The following is a 27,635-nucleotide window of genomic DNA, read 5'->3' as shown; positions in this document are numbered from 1 at the left end:
TTACAAGCTTGGAAATCGGCCAGGCTATTGAATCTGAAGGTGGTCGGCCTACTGCCCTTTAAACCCTAAAGCATCACGTAGAAAAAGGCAAGGATCAAGCAAATTTTTTATTAAAAACAAGTTTTTTGGTTTAGACAAGTCAACAGTTTTGAATCAAAGCAGAGCAAAGCAAGAGATTAAGACGTATTTATTAAAGATTCATAGTATTTCTACTAAGTCTAAGAACATTTAAATTAAATAATGTGAAGATGAGAAGAAAATACTTACACAAGTGAAGATATACAGAGTTGATGAAGAATTGGATAATCACGCTTAGAATACTGTACAATATAGGCTCATGAGTCTGAGAATGTGATGAGTGAGTCTCTACTTATAGCCTCTCAGGGTAACCATATTTTTAGGAATTCAAATTCCTTGAAAAATATCTGGTATAGTTAAAAATTCAAATTCCTTGAAAAATATCTTATATTTTTAGGAATTCAGATTCCTTGAAAAATATTTGTATTTTTAGGAATTAATATCCTTGAAGAATATAATATATTTTTAGGACTTCAAAACTCCTTGAAAAATATATTATTTAGGACTCCAAAACACCTTGAAAAATATATTAAAAAAATCCTTGAAAATATAATTATTTTTAGGAATTACAATTATCCTTGAAAAATACGTGCCAAGAAAATTATCGATAGTTGATAAAAGTACTATGTAATGTCTCGAGGGACTTTTCTTTTAGAGTACTGCCATGATAAGTTTATTGGGACAGATCAAGTTTACCGTAATTTTAAACACATTACGATATACTTAGGAGGAAAATGTTAACCCAAAAAAAATTAAGAGATCACGTGGTGAATGAAAAAGCGACATGTGGCATCACAATTTAGTAAAATCGACAAAGTATTGAAAAAAGACCAATGAGCACAAGAAGATAGGTCTAGGATCTATAGGGAAGTCAACCAGGCCTAAACCCCTGAGGGGTGGTCGCCCTTGCCCTAGTCCCTAGGGGTGGTCGGCCTGACCCCAACCCCTAGCAGTGGTCAGCCTGACATGCTCAAGAGCCACATGGGTTGTCGGCGTGTTGGGAAAACTTATACATGATCTTGTTTATTTTCATGTAAATCTTATATGAAACAAATTAATACGAGACAACCTAGAACATGTTTCTAAAATTGAATTCAAATAGAAATAATGATAAGAAAACTTACATTATACACAACAGAATGATTGAGTCCTTTCTTCACTTTCTCTAACCCTTGTATCCTTTCTGTCGCAGCGTATCACCAAGAAACTGAACCGTTCTTCAATTTTCTTCAAAGCCTTCCAAAGTATCTTTAGAATAACCTAGACTAGAGTGGGAAATTCTCAATACATGAGATAGATACAGAGAGAAGAAGAGAAAAGAATAATGAGGCTTAGAAAATGACTTATGCTGTAGAGAGAATCTAAAACCTAGAGCATCAAGACTAGATCTTCTAATCTTCTTAAAAAACAAATGATTCAAAAATTTGATTTCAACTCACACTTAGAATTCTTTTTATATACTCAATTAGGCCATTTATTTTAATTCAAAAATCAACAAAATAATAGATAATATCAGCCTTTAGGTCAAAATAATCATGGGCTTTAGGGCCGTGAAATTTCTCAACTAATTATAAGCCCGTTGGACTTAAAATCAAGGCATGTATTATTTTCTATTGATTTCATTAATTAAATAATTATTTAAATCCTTTATCAAATTAATTATAAATAATTTGAACCTTGATTTAAACTTATTTATTAATATAGACACCAATTTGTTTTAATTAATTAATCTGCCCTAAAATCTCTTTTCTTCTCTAAATTGTATAACTCTGTAAAACTATCCAAAATTGACATGGTCAACATTGATAATTTTAATTGATAATTAAATCAATTAATTGAGACTGTCTAGATGGTTTTATCCAAAGTACAGTGGAGACCATGGGCCTATGAATTCAAGCTCCAATAAGTTATCATAAATTTAACAAATAAATTTAGTAACTTATTCATTCCTCATGACTCCGCTAAAGACTCAGAATTGCACTCTTGAATTCATAGAACGCTCTATAAAAAATATAGATACATTATTAATTATCCATTGTTACAACCATAATTGTCAATCAATCCTCTATAGACAGTCTTCAATGAGATGAGACTAAAATACCATTTTACCCCTCATTGTATTTTATCCTTAAAACATTTAGTTCCTTGTAAATGATATTCAGTAAACTAATATTAATTACTGAAATGAGATCTCTATCATTTAGAACCTTGAACCAAACTAAAAGGAAACCATCATTTCACTTCTTCATCAGAAGCTATAGATGTTCATATCTATGATTAACACTCCCACTCAATTATACTATCGAGTTCCCAAGATGTAAGTATGGGCTAGTCCGTAGGGTAAGCTGGTAACGAACAAGTCAAAGAACTCAAATAATACAATTAGTTAGAATACTAACCACTCAGAATTGAGATTGAATTGACTTATGATCAACTATATGATATAAATAGAAAAGATAATAATGATATGTTTACTTATCCTATCTACTGTCAATAACAGTACAGTCCGATGTAACAAATACATCTGATCTTATCTACTTTGCTAATGTTCTGGAAAGAACATAACACTGCGATGTGTAAGTAGATCATATCGTAGATTGGCAAGTCAGTGTAAATCTTGTGCACCGACTAATCTTAGGATTAGCTTATTTTTTAATATATAATCATATTTATATTCCACTGTGACTACGTCACTATATATATGATTAACTATATGCTTGGGATTTAGTAGAAGTTTATATTAAACAAATAATCATGAAAATAAAACATGTGAGCAAAGTGATTGACCAAGTAAAAATTTGATCTATATTCTTTTATTGATAATAATTTAGATTACAAAGAAATTAGATTTTAATTAGGGCATAAAACCCCAAAATACTCCCACTTTCACTAATTGAAACTAATGCCTTAATTCTACTAAGCCCATTTCTTTGATAGAATTATCAAATGTAGCTTCTGGTAGTGTATTTGTAAACAGATCTGCAAGATTGTCTTCAGATGCAATCTTCATAACCTTCATATCTCCCCTCGCCACATATTCTCGAATAATGTCATACTTCCTTTCTATATGCTTACTCCCCTTGTCACTTTGAGGTTCTTTTTAGTTGGCTATCACTCCTGTGTTGTCACAAAACAACACAAGCAGTTTATCCATTTCTAGAATAACACCAAGATCTGAATAAAACTTCTTTAGCCAGATTGTTTCATTAGTTGCTTCTGACACAACTATGTATTCAGCCTCCATGGTGGAATCTGAGATCACATAATGCTTTAGGCTTCTCCTTATCACAGCTCCCCCCCCCCCCCCCCCCCAAGAGTAAACACCATTCCAGAAGTAGACTTCCTGTCATCGACATCACTCTAAAAATCTAAATTAGTGTAGCCTACAGGGTTCATAACACCATCCTTGTAGAATAACATATAATCCCTAGTCCGCCTTAAATACTTCAGGATATGCTTAACTGCTATCCAATGTTCTGGTCCTGGGTTTGACCAATACCTGCTCACTACTCCCACTGCATAGTAGATATCTAGTCTAGTACACAACATAGCATACATCAGACTTCCAATTGCAGATGCGTAAGGAACTTTTCTCATGCATCTTCCTCTTCAAGAGTTTAGGGAGACTGCTTCTTTGAAAGATGAATTCAATGGCGAGACGGCAAACGTCCTCTCTTGGAATTTATCATTGAGAAACGTTCAAGCCCTTTATCTATGTAAGTTGCTTGAGATAGAGCTAAGAGTTTGTTCTTTCTATCCCTAATGATCTGGATACCTAGAACATAACTAGCTTCACCCAAATCCTTCATCTAAAATTGAGTGTTCAACCAATTCTTCACATCTGACAATTTCTTAATATATTTTCCAATGAGTAAGATATCATTTATGTAAAGAACCAGGAATACCACTATTTGATTCGCCTTCAGCTGGTAAACACAAGGCTTATTAATATTTTGTTCAGAGCCATAAGTTTTGATTATTTCATCAAGCCTAAGATTCCTGGAACGAGAAGCTTGCTTAAGTCCATAAATGGACCAATTCAACTTGCAAACTTTTCCTTCTTGTCCAGCTACTTTAAATCCTTCTAGCTGATCCATATAAATGACTTCATCAAGCTTCCCATTAAGAAAAATTGCCTTGACGTCCATTTGCTAGATCTCATAGTTGAGAGCGACTGCTATGGATAGGATAATGCGAATGGACTTGAGCATGGCTACCGGACTAAAAGTTTCCTCATTTTCCACACCTTCTCTCTGGGTATAACCATTTGCCACTAATCAAGTTTTATATGTTTCGATATTTCCATCAACACCTCGTTTCTTCTTGTAGATCCACTTGCATCCAATGGCCCTAAAGTTTCTAGGTGCTTCCACAAGATCCTAGATGGAATTTGAGTGCATGGAATTCATTTGCTATTTCATGGCTTCGAGCCATAGTTCCTTTTCAGGGCTAGCTATTGCATGTTTGAAAGACAACGGATCATCTTCACCCGTGTCACCAACAACCTTGCTCTAGGTTTTAGATTCTATCTACAACATAAGTCCTTTTCTAAGCCTCAATATTATTTTCTCTTTTTCTCTCTGTATCCATCTCATGTGTTGAGAATTTCCCACTCTAGTCTAGGTTATTCTAAGGATACTTTGGAAGGCTGTGAAGAAAATTGATGAATGGTTCAGTTTTCTTGGTGATACCCTACGACAGAAAGGATACAAGGGTTAGAGAAACTGAAGGAATGACTCAATCATTCCATTGCGTATAATGTAAGTGTTCTTATCATTATTTCTGTTTGAATTAAATTTTAGAAACATGTTCTAGGTTGTCTCATATTAAGTTTTTTAATATAAGATTTACATGAAAATAAACAAGATCCTATAAAAGTTTTTCCAACACGACCCACCCTATTCTTCAAAGGGTGGTCAGCCTAAACTCCCAAATACACTTCACTGGATAAAGTTCACACTCGTTCAAGCTGAGATCAACATGCCTAGCACCCAGAAGATCAACATGCTTAGCACCCAGTGGATCAACATGCCTAGCACCCAGATTGTCATCAGGCCTAGCACCCAAGCTCTAAAGGGTCATCGGGCCTAGCACCTAAGTCTCATGGACCAACTGAGACATAGCCTTTTCCCAAAGGTTTCAATCGTGCATTGTCAACCACGTTCCAGAGAAACAACGTGAAGACCCACGATCTCATAATCACGGGGAGGTGGACACGTATCTCCACTACCCAATAATCGTGTACCAAACCATGATCTCTAGTATTACTGATCATGTAACAGCCCCTCGGTACTATAAGTAACGACCTCATAAATGGGATCTCTTTGGGGGAATGATTTTGAGAGAGATATTTTATGGGGAGAAACTCTGGGCAAATTGATATCAAGTGAATACTTCAATTCATCTGTGTAATTTTTGATCGAGTGATTCAATAACAAAGACTAAGTGGATTAGGTGATTTCTGTTCATCAGAACAAGGCTGAACCACTATAAAATTTCTCTGTGTTTATTTAAGATATTTGTACTCTTTCTTATATTATATTCATTTCATTCAAAAGGTGTCGTATACTGTACATACGATCATTGACCAATTTCACAGGTCAACATTTTGGTGCTTTCATGGAGAGTACGAAATCAAGAAACACACTTTCATTAGTTTTACGATGCCTCCAAAACCCAGTCAGACAAAGAAGAGGCTCCTAGGGATTCCACCACTTAGGATCCCATCGATCCTGTTAACAAAACTCAGGTGGAGGTTGGGGATCAACCTGATGCGAAAGATCCACAAGACTTTCATTAGGAGGAGATGGCGCAATTTCTGGCGAGGCAGAAGGCCTTTGCTGCAGACATTTCCCTACAGAGGGCGACTATGGAACGAAGACAGAGGGAGATAGATGAGCAGGTCCAGAGGATGATATAGGGGGAGCAGGAAGCAGACAGAAGGCACTTGGAGGCTACTGTAGCCCTGGAGGCGGCTACCCAGTTTGCCTGAGCTAACGCTGAAGCTACTGTTCAGGCGACGAGGGAGGCTCAGGCCAAAGAAGCAGGGATGCGAGACAACGGTAACAGGGAGTCCCTGGGGAGGAGTCGAACCCCGAGGACGCTCTCAGAGCTACATTCTCAGAGACAGGATGAAGAGGCGCAGTCTAAGACTGCCTCCTCCATGACTAAGAAGAATAACACTTCATCTCGGAGTAAGAGTGTTAGTAACCCGAAGGCCCCCTCCCAAGGGGACAGACGAAAAGACACAGGAGAGGAAGGTTACACAAGAATGGAAATGGCTTCTCAAAGTCTCAAAGTCATGTAGGATGAAAGGCTCGGGGGCTGGATTGCACTGACAAGGGCAAGGCAGACCTACCACCCCTACACCTTTAGTCTCACAAGGGAAAAGAACTGATGAACAACACCAATATCGTGTTCGATAGGCTCAGAAAAGATGCACAACCTCATGATCTGAGGGTGGTCATCAACAGGAGGACTAGTGCTCAAGAGGGGGTACCAGGGACGTCTATCCGACTTGTAGCAGTGATCCCACTAGCAGTGCAGGCTCAAATAGATGCACTCACCATGGCTGTTCAGGGCCTGACAAAGAAACCTTTCGACATCGAGTTGGCTCATAGAAGTGGGAGTCCCTTCAGTACTAAGATCCAAGCTTCTCAAAATGTGTCGTATACTGTACATATGACTGTTCGCCAATTTCATAGGTCAACACAATCAGTTAGAATACTAACCACTCTAAATTAAGATTGAATTGATCTATGGTCATCTATATCATATGGCTAGAATAGATAATAATGGTATGTTTACTTATCCTATCTACTATATCGGTCCAATCCGATATAACAAATAGATCCGATCTTATCTACTTTGCTAATGTTTTGGAAAGAACATAACACTACAATGTGTAAGTAGATCATATCATAGATTGGCAAGTCAGTGTAAAGCATGTGCACTGACTAATGTTAGGTCTAACTTATGTTTGAGCATATAATCATATTTATATTCCATTGTAAATACGATTAGCTATATGCTCTGGATTTAATAGAAGTTTTATTAAACAAATAATCATGAAAATAAAACATGTGAGCATAAAACCCCAACACTAGCATCTTATGAAACACCCTAATATCCTTAAATCTCATTTACACATTTAAAAGCAACATCACATTACATACAATAGTCTAGGCCGAAACTAGCATATTGGAGTAACAAAACATACCACAAATTCAACATGCTTTTAACTTAATAAATCAAGATAATGATAATGAAACAAAACAAAATCTAAAACCATTTTTAATGCCCTTGGCCAAATTATGCATACACTATATTAATAAAATAAATCCCAAAATTTATCATGCCTTTCATTCATCACATCAAAAGAGAATTAATGAAAAAAAAAACAATTAGAACCCATTTCTTTCTCTCCTTGGCGAAATCCCTAGCATAGCAACACTCACCATTTTTAACAAAATTTCAAGATTCAAAACTAGTATGTTCCTAATACCAAAACTTGCATCATCAAACATAGAACCAAGGCATCAAAATTACTTTAAACCAACAACACAAAATCGATATATCAAAATCAAAACACATTTCTCAAAAGATATTGAACCCTAATATGCTTGTCATTCAAATTATCAAACCATACATAAAATCACAGCATAAAACAAGAGATGAATCCACATAAGACTATTACATGCTCCTCATAGATCACATATCCTTATTGCCATTTTAAAATCACCAACATTTAACAATATCAATATGAACATATATTTTATCTAACTTAAATTTTCTTTTCCAAAATAATAATGGATTCAATAATCTTAAAAGTCAAAAGTACCAAGAACAAAACACAACCTTTATGCAAAATGAAAATCAAACCACACTCTAGCATGCTTTTCTATGAAAATTCATCAATTAAGAAAAGAAATAAACAACAAAATTTTAATTACCTCTTGATGGTGTAGAACAACACTTAGCACTATGGTTAAGCTTTTTGATACCACAATAACCTAGGCTCAATCAAACACCCAAAAACTATATCTTAGAATTAAGAAGAGAAGAGTAGGATAGGGAATTCACAAACACAAGAGCACTTACCTTCTCTTCTTCCTAGAATTTTTTGGAAACCTTCTCTTTCTCTCTTCCTTTTTCTCTTCTCTTTCCCTCTTGGGTTTGACAGCCACAACTAAGAAATGATGAACAAAATGCTCTTTAGGATCCTAAGGTTCTATATATAGTCTGTACTAGGTTTCCTAAAATAATAAAAAAATTAATTTCTTTTTTTTTTGATCAAGAAGAATAGAAATGCTTCATTGAACAAATGAACTAACCAGTTACAAACTAACTACAGCTACAAAGACTGCAACTGACTAAAGCTGGCCGAACCAGTCACTAATTACAGAGAAGATTATGAATATACATTTGGTCCTAATATTCCAACTTAAGATGTTGTAGCTATCCATAGGAGGAGCTAGGATTCAAACTGCCTACCTTGTTGGTCACCACTGTTTCTTGCAGAATTTCAAACTTGTTCAGAGCTTTAGTTTTACGACTTGCATTATGAGCATGAGTATCTAATCTCTGTCCCTCCTTAGCATGTGCAACAACTCTTTTTGGGGTTCTCCACGGATTAGAGACCAAACCTGTAATATTATTGTCATCCTTAGTTTCCTCACCTGAGAGAGAAGACCCCTCTGGTTCCACCATCTCTTTGCTTTTTCTTGAATATGCCTGATCCCCATCTTCTTTCAGCTGTCCAACCTGCTGTACCCCAGGTACCTGCTCCTCCTCTGTTTGGGCCTCTGTTACTTTCCTGACCCAATGAACATTCTTCTCTTTCCTGCATTCTACCATTGAGTGCCCAAAGCCAACACAGGTTTTACACTTTATCGGTAGCCATTCATACTCAACTCCTTGCTCCATGATCTGACCATGTTCGTTAATGAACTGAATACTCTTCGGAGGATTATCCGTAATTTCCATATCAACCAAAACTCGAGCAAATTGCACACGAGATCGTTCCCTAGTAAATTTGTCTACCATGATCGGCCTACCTATGGTGCTAACTAAAGCACTGAGGCATTTTCTACCCCAATATTGAAGCCCTAAATCTTGAAGGCGAATCCAAAGGGGGACAGTGCGAACCAGACGAACTGCACTCAAATCCGTTGTCCATGGCCGAACTATGACCGGCTTCCTATCAAAATGGATAAGGCCATGTTCAAGGACATGATCTCTTGTAGCATCATCATTGAACTTTACCATTGTTAAACCCATCGTCATTCTAGCTATCTGAGCTATCCCTAGGTGTCCCCAAACCCTCTTGATGAAACCTTCAAAGACAGCCATAGGTGGATTGGCACCCAACACCATGCATATGACTGCCGAACTCCAATTTGTGGATTGCATTTTAACCTCCTCGGCATCAATTTGAGCAAACTTCCGTCCTTCTCTGAATAGAGGTTCAGTGAATTCAAGCTTCTGATCTGAAAAAGAGAGATTACCAGCCTGAAATTTCTGCCATTGCTTCTGAGCTGAGGCCTGATAGTCATTTGCCTCCACCTTGTCTGCCCAAGACATTCTTTTTGAATTCCAAAATCTTATTAATTAAATAAATACATTTTGATCTATCCAAAATGGCAGCTGCAAATATCCACTCCCCATTTCCTTTCTAGGATTTCCACACTACTAAGGAAATTGTAATTTTCATATCTTTAAGGTCCTGCCACTTTAGGAATCGATTTTGACCAAGATAGCTTGCTAATTATAGAGTAGTTCCTCATACAAAGCTGTAGGATATCAAATTATCTTTCCAATGGTATGAAGTTTGTGTAAATCATACATCTACAACTCAAGTTATGATTATTTTAATGTGGCTGAGTTAAGAGTTACAGGTACTCCAAAAATGACAACCATTTTCCTTGCTAACCACTTCTCTCTTTGTTTCCTTTTTACAATATGAATAAGGAAACATCATCATTCCCACAAGGAAACATCGTCATTCCCGCAATTTAGTCTAGGCTTAATTCTAGTCTCTTGCATGCTTAACTTACTTGTCATGCACTTGCACACATACAACTATGCATGATCTTCTCTACTTACCATGCACTCACACACACACAATCAAACACACTTGCACTAAAAATTAAATAATATAATAAAACAATTATTCAACTTAACATTTAAATAAAAAAATTAAACAATAAATTAAAAAAAATTGGTGCGCCACAAATTTTTTTTATATGACGGTGTGCAATGTAGTTATTTAGATTCTCCCACAAATTTTTGGGAAATTCTAAATAATTTATAGTGCTGAAAATAAGAAATATGTTGTTTTGAAGTTTGTTTTATACGCGCATGAAACAAGTTATTTTATAATTATTTTTGGTATTGTAAATTATTTAGAATTTTTTAAAAGCTACTGGAAGGTCATAAATAACTATAATGTACATTATTATACAAAAAAAATTGGATTATAATTTTTCACATGCCAAAAACATAGACGCCGCTATTGGTGGGGCGGGGGGTGCGAAGGGCAAAAGGCAAGCCCCCACTGTAATCGTCCCCATAAATTATATTCCTCTTTACTATTCTTGTAATATTTTATATATTTTTTATTTCAATTTTTATGATTTTGGTATATTGACCCAAAATTTTGTCAATGACAATCTTTATAATAAATGACAAAACTTATTAACACAAACTCAAGAAAAACATTAAACAATTTTAATGTGGTTCGACACAACTATATATAACCTGTAAAAGACACACACCTCAAGCTGAGGAAAGAAGAGTAACAAACTATCTAAAAGTCCTAACAACTAACTAATTCTAGTTAGTCTAATACCCTCCCTCAAGATGGAGTGTATAAATTTTTAACACCCATCTTGGAGAGAAGATCATGAAGTACAATAGGAAATAAGGCTTTAGTTAGTAAATCTACCAAGTTACTCTTTGAAGGAACATGTATCATTTTGAGCACACAATTTTGGACTCTTTCTCTTACAATGTGGCAATCAATGTCAACATGTTTTATTCTCTCATGAAATTGGGTTTTTGGAGATATGAATGGTCGTCATGTTGTTACAAAATAGTAAGGTAGGAGTCTTGACTTGAATATCAAAGTCTTTGAGAAGTGCAAGTATCCAAAGAACATCACAAGTAGCATGGGCCATAGCTCGATATTTGGCTTCTGTAGATGAATGCGAGATAGTTGTTTGCTTCTTGGACTTCCATGAGATGAAGGAGTTTCCAAGGAAGACACAATATCCGGTAATGGATCTTTGTGTGTCAATAAAACTGCCGCAATCAACATCTACAAAAACCTTGAGAAGAAGAGGCTTTGTTGGATCTATTTGAGAACAATTTGAAGAGAAAAATAAACCTCGACCTGGTGTAGCTTTTACATACTGTAGAATTCGGTTGGCAGCCTGTAAGTGAGGTGTACAATGATTAGTGAGAAACTGACTTAAGAGGTTTATAGCGTAGCTGATATCCGGTCTTGTAACAGTGAGGTAGATGAGCTTGCCATTGAGACGACGATAGGATGATGCATCTTGGATTGGTTCACCATCATCTTTGCTTAGTTTGATGTTGGGTTCCATAGGTGTAGAAGTTGCCTTGGTACCTGTATCAGAAAGAAGCTGAATAGTGAATGGTCTTTGAGAAACATAAATTTCATTTTTACTTCTGCCTATTTCTAGACCTAGAAAGAACCAAATATGTCAAAGATATTTTAGTTGAAAAGTGTTGTTTAGATGATTTTTGAAAACATGGAAAGCTTGTTCATTATTTCTAGTAATAACAATGTCATCAACCCAGATAAGTAAGGCTATGAAAACACCTTATTGTTGCTTGATGAACAAGGAGTGATCTGATTGAGAGTGTTGAAAACCATCTTTGAGAATAGTGGAGCTAAATTTGGCATACCATTGCCTTGAAGCTTGCTTGAGACCATAGAGAAATTTGTTGAGTATGCATACTGGATTTGATGGGAGAGGCTCATTTGAAACATAGCCTTTTGGAAGCTTCATGAAAACAATTTTACCAAGGTCTCCATGTAAGAAGGAATTATTTATGTCCAATTGTAATAAGCTGCAAGAGCAAACATTAGTTTCAAAGTATTGAATTTAGATTGGGGCATAGGTTTCAAAGTAATCAATGCCAGGTTTTCGAGTGTAGCCTTTAGCTACTAAACAGACTTTATAACGATCAATGGCACCAATTGGTTGATATATTACTTTGTAAATTTACTTGTTGCCTACTGCATTAGAACCATGGGGAAGAGATACAATGTCCCATGTTTTATTATTTTCTAGTGCATCAAGTTCAGATTGCATTGTTTGCTACCATTCATAAATTTGAAAAGTTTCTGAGTAGTTTGTTTGTTCAGGAATAATGTGGTGAACAAAGATTGTAGCACAGAATAATGGTGTACATTTATCATACAATAAATAATTGGAAATGGGGTAAGCAGTAGATGCAAGAACAGTAATATTATGACAAATATAGTCAGAAAGATTAGTTATGGAATGACCAAACCTGGAAGTAACATTGGGTGCCGTTTGAGGAGCTATAGATGGACATGCATAACAATGGAAGTATAACATGGTAGAATATCAATGTTAAACAAAGAATTAGTCAAACTTTACTGATTATTTCTATGAAATGGATAAATGTTTTCATGGATTTGAACATCACGAGATTGAATAATCTGGTTTGTTTGAAGGTCAAGTAAGCTATATACATTCATGCATAACAGATAACTAATAAATACACATGCTCTTGATCGAGGTGTGAATTTATGCATTTGACTAACTAAGGTTGATGCATAGGCTAAACAACCAAAAGCTTTTAAATGATCATAACAAGGAATTTTATTATATAGTAACTCAAATGATGTTTTTTGTTTCAACAAATTAGATGGAGTACGATTCATTATGTAATCTACAGTAAGCACAATATAAATCCAATAACACAAAGGAATGGTTGATTCAAATGATAAGGATCAAGCCACATTAAGAATATGTTGATGTTTGCGTTCAACAACAGATTTTTGTTGAGGTGTATCAACATAAGAATGGGAATAAATAACTCTTTTATTGCATAAAAGGAGGTTAATTCGAGCTATTTTTCATTTTCGGACCTAATTGAATGAATATCACAAGAGAATTTAGTGTTAATAATGAGAGTAAAAAAGTTAAGAACAACGATACTAGATTCAGATTTATTTTTGAGAAAATATATCCAAGTGTAGCGAGTATAATCATAAAAAAAAGTAAGAAAATAATGATAACTGTAACGCCCTACTAATCCAGGATCGTTACACCATGCGTTTAAAATAGTGCTTAACTCGTTAAGCAAGTCATTTGGCCTCAAAAATGTAACTAGAGCTAATCAAAGATTTAGGTATTAAAAAATTTGGTTAAACATATAAACTTTTATTAAAACTTTGGATATTTACTTAGGATCCCAAAAACGAGTTTTTAACTAAAAGGTGGTTACAACTAGGGTTACAAAAATAGCCAGTCTAAGTGGTAAAATTAAACTCATATCATAAGCCCCTCAAAATAACTCAATTGTGAGGGCAAAGATGGCCGAGTATGTATGCGCCGCTCCAAATATCTCCAACTCATGGCTGGTTACCTTTAACTTGCCCTTACCTGCACCATAGAGGACCTGTGAGCCAAGGCCCAGCAAGAAAACACCCACAAGGTATAATAAAAATAATCATATTATTCATAAGCAATAAACACATGCTTCCCAAACACAAAATGCATTACTCCAATCATATAAATCATGAACATGTTTCACAATTACAAGTATATTGATTTCAATCATATGAATCATTTACACGACCAAAGAAAAACAACCTTGTCGAGGGAGTGGGGACTGCACCCTCAAAATAAACTTGCGTTCGGGGCCTGTATTACACATGCTTGTCGGCGACTTGCGTTACACACACTTGCCGACCGGCCCCATGTTCAAACACGATGGTCAAATATAGAGCGTATCAATCGTCCACAAATAAATCAATGTTAATATGCATAACAACAAATCAACTCTATGTGCATATGCCAGTTTTGTTACCTCAAGTCATGTGCTGACGAAAAAACGACCTCGAGTGTGATCCTTTTTCCCAAGCCTCTCGGAAGTTCTAGTCACATCATAAATGGTATGCTTATTAAGGAATAATTCTCAATCACAGGCTTCAAAACTAAACCCTAGATCTCGGGACCTCTTATTTCATTCAATTGGGTAATGGAATCATCCCCCGAGCCCCCAAGTGGGCTTCCAAATCAGATCCCCTAAACCCCTAGCCTTATTTCCAAATCCTAAAATATGTGCCTTAATAGGCATTAGCATCACATCACCCCCCCCCCCCCCCACTAAGGGTTGTGACTAAAAAGAAGTCCGAGAAGCCCACCTAATAAAATAAAGCATTAGTATCGCGACACCCCTGCTAAAAGCCTGTGGCGCCACAATAGTCCGAGAGATCACCTTTAATTAAATCCCACATTAGCGGCGTGACACCCTATGGAAGGATCGCAGCACCACGATGGTTAGAGGGCAAACCCTGCTCTCAAGGAAACTTAAGCGACTCGCAGCGCTCATCTCAAGCTTCGCGGCGCTACTGCGAAAAAACCTAGAACTGCGATTTTCCCTTGCTTTACCCAACACCAAAATTGATATTTCTAGCCGATTTTAACCGCAAATCAATTTAAGTAACTTGGACACACTACAACCAACATGAGGACACCATAAAAACACACTAAAACATACCAAAACATCAATTTCAACCTTTGACTCTTAAAATCAAGCTTTGAACTTCAAACTAAAAAAATCCCAACTAAAATGCACAAAACCAATTGCAACTCAACTTTTAAACAGATTATATATGGTTTTCAATCCTCAAAACACCTAACCAAATATCCAAACAACACCCAAATTTGAAATTCACAAACAAAACTACACAAACTCAAGAACACCAAAGAAAAGGAAACTTAGAAAGAGAAGGGATTTACCCACTAAATTTTTGAGATTCTTCACTGGTTTTGGAATCTCCAACAACTTTCAATCCTCCTAACATGGCCAAATTTTCCTCAAAATTCCTCAAAGTTAAAGCTTGATCTATCCTTTGATGAACTTGTGTCCTTTGTGAGCTTGAAGAGAACCAACTCAAGAGTATCTTAGAGAGAAACGTGAAGATAAGGCTTCCCAAAACACTTAGCTGAAATTGCCTATCCCTTTGATCAAATGACCATTTTACCCTCCCCTTTGAACTCTCCCCCTTAAGGTCCCAAAGGGAAAAATCGTCATTACCCTCCATTCCCTCCAAACTTCCAAGTATACTTAAAATTCCCAATTTAATACACCAATTCTCCAAATAATAATATTTTCCTCACTAATATTTCAATAATTCCCAAAATACACAAAGTTACCAAAATACCCCTTGGCTCACCTCGAGCCGGGTATAAGTCCTTGTTGTGACTTTTCCACTAAAAATTCTCACAAGGATCCACTCCTGCCGAATATCACAAATATATCCACATAATCATGTGGTCTCAAGCATATAGCACACAAAATAAAAATATACCATCAACGGGTCAAAATTACGAAAATGCCCATTTTTAACAAAAGTGGGTCTTTAAACATATTTAATACACATAATCATGCATACTCGATTGTATATTAATATAATCCACACATTACTCCACGTGTCCTCCCGACACGCTAATCCAAGCCCTTAATCTTATTAGGTTTTTTTGGACATCCTCTAAATTTACTTAAACATATCCAGATACCGGTCCCACATATCTGACTCTAAGTTTGGAGTCATGTACTTTATCTTGTTATTTCTTTATAACACTCTCACTAAGATGACAATATTTTTCCCAAAGACTTTATCTTTTCTATACAGAATCTCCACTGGCTTCTCTTCCCATGATACGTCTTACTGTAATTCTAGGGTCTCTTAACCCCAAACAAGTGTAGTGCTTGACACATATATCCATAACATCGATACTTGAGACACCCTATGAACTCCCGCAAATGCCAGAGCAAAGCTATTCTGTAGGCCACCTCCTAAATTCCTTTCCAGAATCTCAAATGCCTAAAAAACCTAGGATCCAATTTCCTTTTCTTTCCAATTATTTTATCTCTTTAATCTATGATACTCGGAGAAACACAAAATCTCCAATTCTAGAACTCTCCACGTTCCTATACCTGAATTTGCATAGCTTTTCAGCCTTTTCAATAAAGTGAGTACTCCCACGATAACATTTCTCAATAATTTCATTGGTTCCCAGAACCGATTTAGGATCAAAATACTTCATTTTCCCCATTTCATCCCCAAAAATTGGTGGTTGTCACTTCTTATCTCATAATATAATATGCGGAGTCACTCCGGTTGTCAAGTATTAACCTTCGTTGTAAAAACCAAATCAAGAGATTGTACTTATTCCAGGGTCCCTAAAAACCTAACTCATATGCCCAAAGCATATTATCTAACGTCTGAGTCATCCTCTTAGATTGTCTATCTGTCCGAGGATGATAAGTAATACCAAATCTCAGTCCTGTACCCATCTCCCTCTACGAGCCTTTCCACAACTTGAAAACAAATGTGGGATATTGATCCAACACTATATAATTTGGTGCCCCATGGAGATACACAATATCCTTTCACATATAACTTAACATAGTGTTCTGCATTATAACTCGTTCGCATAGGCAAAAAGTGTGTTGTCCTGGTATATCAAGTCACAACTGCTCATACCAAAATTCTCTTACCCACAATCCTAGGCAATCCATTCATCAGGACCATAATTATATATACCAATGTTTGTACTAAAGTTCCCAAAGGTCATGATAATCACTCTAGCCTCTAGTATTCAGCCCTCACTTGCTGACAGGTTAGGCGTTTAGCCACCAACATACAGATTTTCAATTCTTGATACACATTCATTGTTTCTGAGTGTAGCAAGCATGGAAAGGTACAAGATATATTCAGAATCTCTCTCTTGAAGCTAGCATCCATCAAAACACATGTCCGATCATCATATCTCAACAAACCCATGTCAAAATAGTAGATTCCTTAGCCATTATTACTAAGATTCTCTTTCTATATTTCACCATTTATAGGGTTCATATATGCCAATTTATCAATCATGAACTATATACCAATTCTAGTCAATTTCCTCAACTGACTTTGCTCTAATCTGTTTCAGAACATACACTTGGCCTAGACCTTTCCTAACATAAGGCATCAACCACCACGTTAGTTTTCCCTGGGTAATGAAGGATTTCACTATCAATCCTTCACCAATTATCACCAACCTCCTTATCACATATTCAAACCCCTATGGGCAAAAAAATACTCTAAACTGTTATATCAGTGTATGTCTCACACTTCTCCTAAAAAAGTATCGTCCCCATACCTTACATGCAAATATCATTGATGTTAATTCAAAGTCCCATGTAGAATATCTCTGTTCTTATTCCCTGAACTACCAAGAAGCATAAGTAATCACCTTCCCAGCCAACAAGTGGACATGTCCTAGTCCCTATTATGCCGCACTTTAAATCACTACACAACCTTGTATCCACTACACAGTCTTGTATATCAGTCCACCACATGTTTGTACTGATACCATGGTGAAATAATTAGCCTTTGTTTCAACTCTTAGAAGCTTGGTTCACATTTAGCAATCCAGATCTTCAACCAATCGCTGATAGCATCCCCTAGTCCCAAGAAACCTCTAATCTCTGAAGCGTTTCTTGGTCAATCTTTTACTGCTTTTATTCCAACAAGATCAACCATGATCCCTTTCTTTCCCAAAATTTTACTCAAAGAGTCACTCAAAAATGTAAAAAAATCATCCTTCTTGAACCTTTCCTACAATTCATGTTTCCTTAGCCTCTGTAATATCAAACAGAGATGTTGCTCGTGTTCCGTCTCTAATTAGGAGTAGGCCAATCTGTTATCAATAAACTTAAACATAAATTGTAAAAATAATCCTCGAACTCTTTATTCATCAAGTCCATGTAGGTCTCTGGAAAATTGGCCAGTTCAAAAGCCTTCATTGAAAATCAACAATATCCATAATTTGTGCGGGAGATAATTCTTGAAATGTCTTCTCCTTTGATCCTAAGCTGGTAATAACCATACAAAAGATCAATCCTTATGAACAATGTCTTACGTTGCAACTAGTCAAAAAAATTGTCAATCCTTGGTAGTGGATACTTATTCTTGACAATCACCTTGTTCAGTTATCCGTCTTTGATACACATCCTCAATAACTTGTCATTCTTCTTAAAAAAAATATTAGCGCACCCCGTGGTGAGAAACTCGGTCTAATCAACTCCAATTCGAGTAGTTCCACCAAGTGAACCTTCAATTATATCTGCTCTGCTGGTGCCAATTCATACGGTGCCTTGGATATCGATTATACTCCTTGTGCCAGTTCCGTAAAAAACTCAATCTCCTGATGCGATGGCAGCTCTGATAGATCCTTCAATCCAACTGGTACAACCCTTGTGGCATCCAGCACTAGCTAGGAATTCCATACATCCTCCTTGGGATAGGTCCCTAACCTTCAATATCAAAGTCATTGGATTACGAGGCTCGTTCACAGGCCCCATGAGCACAAACGGGTCATCTCCTTCAAACTCAAAAGTCACCATTTTCCTTTCACCGTCTAGAGCCATTCATACTTGGCCAACCAATCCATACTCAGTAACATGTCAAACTCTTTCACTCCTAATTCTATCAAGTCTGCAGATCACTATTGAAATGCTCTGGATAGCCAAGACCGTTACACTATTTATTTCAAATAGTTTTGGATTCGCTAATTGAGTCATTTGAACATAAATGTGTAACTAACAGTAAATAATGGGTTTGGGTTAAAATTTTGGGCAAAAGAATATTTACTTTCATTAAAACGTTTGAGTTCATACATAGGATCCCAAAATAAGCGCTTAAAATTTAATTACAACTCAAAGGAATACAAACAAGATGGCATAACCTATAAAATTAGGGTTTGACCCTAGTTCATCTGAGAATTCCCAGTCATGGCGGTCGAGCAGGTCGCATATGTACAATCTGCCACCGAAGCTCTCCAACTCATGGCTGCTCCAGCTTCACTTTTCCCTTACCTGTAGCACATAGCACCTGTGAGCCAAGGTTCAACAAGAAAACATATACATACTCATAATAAGTTAATAACATATTACATAATCTTTTCTAGCATGCCCATTAGTAATAACTCTACTCATGCATGTATTTAATTCAAGTGAATATAGAATCAGACCGGGGCCCGTTGCCCTAGATAAGTGACTATAGAGTCACACCTATTCTCTGTATAACCAGCCTTAGGGCTGGCCAAGCGTACCTAGAGCATTATTTTCCAAGCATTATATCACACTCCTGAATAAGCCAAACAAATTCGGCATGCGCTTAGAGCACTATTTTTGTACTTGACTCATAAGTCAAGCCTTTCACTCAGATAAAACAGATAAGCATACATCATAGTTAACATGTCTAATAAAACAGTCCAAGCATGACCATAACCATGTTCAATAAACAGATCAAGCCCTAATCACATACTGGGTGCAGTTTTCTTACCTTAGGTCCTTAACAAGACATGTATCGTGTCCCTAAGCACGACTCTTTTCTTCTTGAGCCAATCGGTGAATCCTAGTCACAACCATAATAATGAATAACCATAAATAATGAGAAAATAAAGGCTTCTGGACTGAGTCCTAGCCTCTAGGACCTTGAATTCTACTAAACCGGGTTGTAGAATCCTTCCAAAGCCCTTAGGTTTGAGTCCCCGCAACTGAAAACCTTATTTGGAAACTTTCCCCAATTTGAGTCGCGACACCACCAACTAAGGGCTGCAACACAACAAGTCAGAGAACCCTGAGCCCAAAACCACAGGGCACACACCGCGATGCAACCCGCTGCGCCGCGATGCCCCAAGAACAGGGCTGTGGCGCGTCCTTGCAAACCCAGATTCCCAGCGATTTGAAGAATTTCCCAACCTCCCAAAATCATCCCAACACTTGTTTTTACTTACAGTTGACCGTGGAAACGGTCTGAACAACCCAAAAACATTAAAACAAATCTTAAAACTCAATCAAAATCTCTTAAACTTAGAATTCCAATAAAACTTTTAAAAAAAACTAAACTCAACAAAAGCTTGAATTTTACCTCTGTTGAAATCATTCCCAGTTGTTTCTCCTAGCTCCGTAGCCTCTAAATTATTCCAAAGCAAGTTTTAATTTCCACAAGCTACCTCCTAGACGCCAAATGATCAAGACACTCCGAAGTTCCTCTTGAAGCCAAAGTACAAGTGAAAGGGAGAGAGAGTAACGAGAGAGCGAGAGAGAGAGAGAGAGAGAGTGTTTGTTGTTTATCTAATTTTTTCTGAAAGCTCCTATTTGAGTAAGTCAATTCAAGGCCATGAAATGACCAAAATGCCTCTTGCCTATACAGTAGCTATTTAATGCCTTCAAAGGAAAAATGGTCATTTGCCACCATTTCCCACTAATCCTCAATTAACACCATATTTCCCAATTAATTCCAATATCCTCGAGTGATTACCAAATAATTCCCATTACCCGATAAATCCTGGTAATGTACTAAGTTACCAAAATATCCTTAGGCTCACCACGAGCCGGGTATTGATCCCCGTTGTGACTAAACCGCTAATTTGCTCACTAGGATCGTCTCCTACTGAATAACTCAAATATATCCACATAATAATGTGGTCTACATCACAAAAGACATATATTAAAAAATATACCTCAACAGGTCGAAATTATGAAAATACATTTCTAATAAGAAACGAGCCCACATGCATACTTAATACACCTAAACATGCTATGCTAGTCATATCATAATATAACTCACATAATTCATATAATCATAGAAATGCACATAATATACATTTATGCCCTCCCAACCCACTAATCAAGGCACTAAGCCTAATTAACAAATTTGGAATGTTACAATTATTCCCTCCTTACAGGAATTTCGTCCTCAAAATTTTAGCTGAACAACTCGGGATACTGATCCCGCATATTTGAATCCAATTCCTAGGTCACTTCCTCGACCTTGATGTTCCTCTATAATACATTAACTAAAGTTATAGTTTGATTGCTTAGGACCTTTTCATTCCTGTCTAATATTTGGACTGGTTGTTCCTCGCATGATAAATCTATCTGCAGTTCCAGACCTTTTTAACTCTATACACAAGTCTCATTTGATACAATCTTCCAAAGCATTGACACATGGAACACAGTATGCACTCCCAACAATGTCGGAGGTAAGGCCAACCTGACCAATCCTCTCTAGGATCTCTAAAGGTCCAACAAATCTAGGTCTCAACTTGCCCTTCTGCCCAAACCTCTTCACCCCTTTCAATGGTGAAACCCTACAGAAGACATAGTCTCCCACTTGGAACTCCACGTTCCTACGCTTCAGATCTGAATATCTTTTCTGCCTACTTTACGATGCGAGCACCCAAGCTCTAATCTTTTCTATGGCCTCATTGGTCCTCTGTACTGCCTCTGAACCTAGGTATTTCCTTTCACACATGTCATCCCAGTTAATGGCTGATCTACACTTTCTACCATACTGCATCTCATAAGGAGCCACTCTAATGGTCGACTAGTAGCTGTTATTGTAGAAAAATTATATCAAAGGTAAATACTTACTTCAGGACCCTTCAAAGTCCAAAACGCATGCTCGAAGCATGTCTTCCAGTATCTGAATCATCCTCTCAGACTGACCATCTGTCTAAGGATGGTAATCTGTACTGAATTTCAACTATTTACCCATAACTTTCTGCAAACTTCCCCATAACTTGGAAGTAAATGTGGGGTCCCGATTTGATACAATCGACTTCGGAGCCCTATGTATACGTGCTATCTCTTTTACATAGAGATCTACATATTGGTCAACTGTATAAGTCATCCTCACTGGTTGAAAGTAAGCTGATTTGGTATATCGATCTACCATAACAAATACCGAATCATGCTGACCCCCTATCCTAGGCAAACCAACCACACAATCCATGGTAATGTTCTCCCATTTCAACTTAAGGATATCCAAAGGTTGTAATAGCCCCATTGGTCTCTAGTGTTCAGCCTTGACCTGCTGACATGTCAGGCACCTAGCCACATTTTCAATCACATCTTTCTTCATTCCAAGCCACCAATATAAAGTCTTTAGATCTTGATACATCTTTGTGGTTCCTATATGTAAAGAATAAGGGGTAGTATAAGAGTAATGCCCTGGTCAGCCAAGACTATTACAATGTGTGTTTAAAACAGTGCTTAACCCGCTAAGCGAGTCATTTGAACTTAAATGTTTAATTAAAGACTAAATCAAGGTTAGGTATTAAAGATTTTGGTCAACGAAGTAATTATATTTCATTAAAATATTAAGTTTATACATGGGATCCCAAAAAGGTAGATAGAGACTGAAAAAAGACAAATAGAATAGAAATTAGCCGTCCTAAGCGGCAAAATAGGGTTCAACCCTAGTTCCTTCCAAGCTATCCCAGCCATGGCGGTCGAGTAGGCTGCATATGTACACACTGCCTCTGAAGCTCTCCAACTCATGGCTGGTGCAACTTACCCTTGCCTTTACCTGTACCACTTAGCACCTGTGAGGCAAGGCTCAACAGGAAAACCTAAATCAATAGATAAAAATGAGCAACAATATACAATTAGTAAATTTAAATCGTTAAGTTCAAAAGGATACAGGACATAAGAAATAACCTTAGCAGTAATAATCTACTCAATCAAACACATAATCCAAACTCAACCATCAATATAGTTAGTTAAGTACAATCAACACTTTTGTTTAGTTAAGTGAGGTTCAGGCTTGATAAACGAGTTTTAGACTCGTTTATCTATGTGTTTTTAGGTAAAGTATTAGGTGTTTAGTTTTGTTTTGTTCTATTTTATGCTTGTTTTCGTATGTTTTCAGGTGTAGAAGGGCATATGTGAGTGAGGTGTGGAAACATGGTGGAAAAACTGAGAAAAGGACAAAAATTGGTGGAAACCAGTGTTTCAGAGCACTTTTTGCGACCGCATGAAAGGACTTTGTGGCCGCAATTCAAGAAAAGTTGGGCATTTCTAGGGTATTCCTGCGACCGTCGGAATGCTATCCTGCGACCGCAAGATATGTCTAGAAATGTGAAAAATCCAGATTTTGAATGATGGGTGTTTTGGTCATTTCATGTTGAGGAGAAACGCTAATCAGGTTTAGATCACAATTTTGGAGAGGAAAAGAGGCACTTTTTGTAGACCTAGACTAGGAAAATAGGATTAGGATCACTTTTGGAGAAGAATTGGGATCAACATAGAGTTATTTTCTTTTCTTTTTATCTTTACTTTATGTTAATTTCTTGTTTATATATTTCTTAATGATGAACATGAACTGATTTTATTTTCTAGGGTTTTTATTGTAATCACTTGGATCTTTGTTATTTTCTATGAGAATTTCATGATTCTTCCTTCACTTCTATTCTAAATTATTTGATTTGTTCTTAATGCTTGTGAATGCTTGATCACCATTTGCATGATTTATGATTTTGATTCGAAATCTGAAAAGTGAGAATTGATTATGCTATGATTGAATAATCACAATTTTCATATTGGATGAAATTACCTATATGAATTGTATAGTTTTAGGATTATTGTGTTCAATGCCTTTTATGTGTTGGAATTTATCACAGGGATGTCGAAAATTCACATGTAAATTGAGTTCTTTGTTTCTTGAAAAAGAGTAAGAATCATTTTTGTTAATCTGCTATTAGTTTAGAAAGAAGAATTGTGAAGTCTGATTAGCAAAATATTAAAGTAAAAAGTTGATGAAACTAAAATCCCTAGTTCTTTATTTTTGAAGTTTTTACAATTATTTTCTTTCTTTCATAGTGTTATTTTATGTTTATTGCTTTTGTTATTTTAATATTTTTGGAACCAATTTATTGTTGAGTAAATAGAAATAGAAAATTAATTTGTTGGTAATTAGTAAATCAATCTCCGTGGGAACAATCTTTATTTAACATTGTATTACTTGTGTCAATTACGTATACTTGCGTATCAATTTTACACAACAAGTTTTTGACGCCGTTGCCAGGGCTTGATTTTTATTAATATCAATGCAATTAATTTTTATTCTAATTTGGTTTTTCTGTGTTAATTATCTCTAACTGTTGTGTTTGAGAATCTTAATTTCAGGTGCCAATTGGTATATGGGACGTAGAGGGACTGAAAATCTTTTTCCCATTAATACTGAAATTGATAGGACTTGCAGACAGAACAGAAAGCAGAAACGGGTAACAGAGATAGGCTAACATCATGGCAATGTGTTGAATGGGGACGCTGTTGAGCCAGCAGTTTGCACACTCAGAGACTATGTACTCCCCGTTGTTACTGGAGTACAATCATGCATCCAACCGCCGACAGTTGCTACAAATAATTTTGAAATTAAGCCGGCGATTCTGCAAATGGTCTAGTCTACTATTCGGTTTGGTGGACTTCCTACTGAGGATCCCAATACACACATAGTCGATTTCTTGGAGCTGTGTGGAACTTTTAAATATAATAGGGTCACCGACGATGCTATTATACTGAGATTGTTCCTGTTCTCACTGCGGGATAGAGCTAAAAGTTGGTTGAACTCTTTTCAAGCTAATTCAATTACTACATGGGAGGCATTAGCTCTGAAATTTCTTGCTAAATTTTTCCCTCCATCCAAGGCTGCAAAGTTAAGAGAGGAAATTAATAACTTCTCTCAATTTGATGGAGAGTCTCTTTATGATGCATGGGAGAGGTTTAAGGAGCTTTTGAGGAAGTGTCCTCATCATGGGATTGAAAAATGGATGCTAGTCCATAATTTTTACAACGTTTTGGGTGGGACAACTCGCACCATTATTGATGCTACAGCAGGTGGTGCTTTTATGAGAAAGAGTGCTAATGAGGCCTATGAATTGCTTAAATAAATGGCCATGAATAACTATCAGTGGCCTAGTGAACGGGATAGAAATAAGAAGGTAGCTGGTATGCATGAGCTGGATGCTATTACTGCTGCTCATTGTCAACTGCAAAAAAATTCTATGGCCACTCAAGTCATGCAAATCCAAGCGACATGTCATAATTGTGGTGGTTCTCACCCATATGAGCAGTGCATGGTAGTTGAGATGAACAATTCCATTCCCATGGAACAGGTGAATATGATGGAAAATTTCAATAGGCAAGCTAATTATCCATTCTCCAACCCGTTCAACCAAGGGTGGAGAAATCAGTCTAATTTTGCAAGGAGAAATAATCAGGGTCCTCAACAAATTCAATAGCCTATGATTCAAGCTCCACCTCAGGCACAGTTACAACCACCGATACAACCTATTTCTCAAGAGAAGACATATGAGTTACAAGCTGAGCTGTTAACTCTGACCAACTCTCAATCTCAATTTATGACAGAAATTCGCTCATCCATCAAGAATCTTGAGATGCAAGTTGGTCAGTTGGAAAATATGTTACAAAGTAGGTCTCAAGGAAATTTTCCAAGTAATACAGAGGTGAATCCTAAAGAGCTTTGCAATGCAATCTCTTTCAGGAGTGGGACGAAGTTGGAAGAGCAATTTAAGAAGTCTATACCTGCACGAATAGTTGAAGTTGAGAATGAGGGTAAGGTAGAAGAAGAGGTTATTAAAAACCTTAAGAAGAAGCATTCACGTGTGAGCTATGAGCACCACATCAAGATTCCATATCCTCAGCGACTTCAAAAGAAGACACTTGACAAGCCGTTTTTGAAGTTTCTAGACATTTTTTGAAAACTTCACATTAACATACCTTTTGCCAAGGTACTTGAACAAATGCCAAGCTATGTGAAGTTTATGAAGGAAATCTTGTCAAAGAAAAAGAAGTTGGAGGATTATGAGACAGTGGCACTTACTGAGGAGTGCAATGCTATTTTACAGAAGAAACTACCTCCCAAGGTTAAAGATTTAAGTAGTTTCACGATTCCTTGCTCAATGGGAGATACTATTATGACCAAGGCCTTATGTGATTTAGGGGCTAGTGTAAATTTAATGCCCTTATCTATTTTTCAGAAGCTGAAATTGGGAGAAGTTCGCCCCACTACTGTGTCCTTACAAATGGCAGACCGCTCTGTTAAGCAACCTCGTGGAGTAATTGAAGATGTCTTAGTTAAGGTTGGTAAATTCATCTTCCCTGCTAATTTTATTATTCTAGATATGGAGGAAGATGCAAACATTCCCATTATTTTGGGAAGACCATTCTTAGCCATGGGGAGATGTACAAAAAGGAGAGTTTAAGTTGCGAGTGCAAAACGAAGAGGTAACATTTAATGTTTTTTGCAGCAACTGATAATCCAACTTATTGTAGAGTGGATGTGGTATGTAGTGGTGGTAGTAATTTGGAAACCTCCAAGAGAAAAACTAATGTTGAAATTGGTAGTCGAGCAGTTCATCATTGTTTAAAACGATTTTATAGTGGGAAGGCTCTAAGGCTACACGAGCGGTGGAAGGCTCCGACGATTAGCAACATCAAAAGACGAGCTTTTGCTTATGACACTATGGCTCTAAAGGATGAGCATGGTGGACTTGACCCAAGTTGAAGTTTAATGAAGGAAGTGAGTGTCCAGCTGGAGACGTTAAATAAAGTGCCATTGGGAGGCATCCCAAGTTCATTTAAATTTCTTTAAGTTCGTTAAGTTTTTAAGCTATTTTAGTTGAGACAATTTTTATTTTTTTTTTAGTTAGTTTTTGTTTAATTTTAATTTTTCTTGTAAATATTGTTGATTCTGGAATCGTGAAATACGTGAAAAAAAATTGAAAAATGATGAAATAAATAATAATAAGAAAGAAAGAAATTATGGTTTGTGGAGCAGACTTGCAACCGCAGGAACCACTTCATGCGGCCGGAACTCCAGTGGTCTAGGCCTATTAGTCAGCTTTGTACGACTGCATCAGGTACCCTGCGACCGCACGCAATGTCATTAAAAAATTGCCTAGGGGTTCAATCCCGCGACAACAAAAAGGGTGTCCTGCGACCGTAGGATCACGTTTAAAAAAAAAATTAAAAAGCATAAATACAATATGCGTACAACCAAGCCTTCGCCACTCATTTTGGCATTGACACTAGTGGATTTCCACCATATCCACAACAACCTAACATTGGGTATCCTCCACCTGAAGGGGATAACGAGGCAGGTCCTTCATCGTGAGTCGAGTCAGGTAAGTTTCCTTTCCTTAGCATTTATTTAAACATTCGGGACAATGTTTTTGTTAAGTTTGGGGAGGGGGGATTTATTTTAGTTATTTGTGTCAGGTTAGTTGAGTCAAGTTTCTATTTAGTTTGGTGTTTTGTTCAATTGTGTTTTGTTTTGTTTGTTAATTATGTTGCGTGTTAAGGTATCTAGAGATTCTGTCGAATCAAGATAACAATGATTAGCCGATGAGAATACGAGAATGACTTGTAATATAATTCGAGAAAAATATATTTGATTGTAAAAAAAA

At 36.7% G+C, this 27,635-nt stretch overlaps 1 protein-coding gene and 1 non-coding gene across 2 annotated transcripts; both read right to left on the bottom strand.

Moving 5' to 3' along the window:
- Positions 1 to 8,535: 8,535 nt before the first annotated feature.
- On the bottom strand, positions 8,536 to 9,660 carry LOC133785095 (uncharacterized). The gene has a single exon (XM_062224354.1). The coding sequence runs from the start codon at positions 9,658 to 9,660 to the stop codon at positions 8,536 to 8,538; it is 1,125 nt and encodes a 374-aa protein (XP_062080338.1).
- Positions 9,661 to 24,860: 15,200 nt separating this feature from the next.
- LOC133787449 (small nucleolar RNA R71) lies at positions 24,861 to 24,967 on the bottom strand. Its single transcript, XR_009872471.1, has one exon. It is a non-coding gene; the product is annotated as a small nucleolar RNA R71 (small nucleolar RNA).
- Positions 24,968 to 27,635: the final 2,668 nt, after the last annotated feature.

The sequence above is a fragment of the Humulus lupulus genome, chromosome 6, assembly GCF_963169125.1.
Source record: "Humulus lupulus chromosome 6, drHumLupu1.1, whole genome shotgun sequence".
In the NCBI taxonomy this organism is placed as follows: domain Eukaryota; kingdom Viridiplantae; phylum Streptophyta; class Magnoliopsida; order Rosales; family Cannabaceae; genus Humulus; species Humulus lupulus.
The sequence above is the reverse complement of the archived record's forward strand: the minus strand, read 5'-3'. Positions and strand labels throughout refer to the sequence as shown.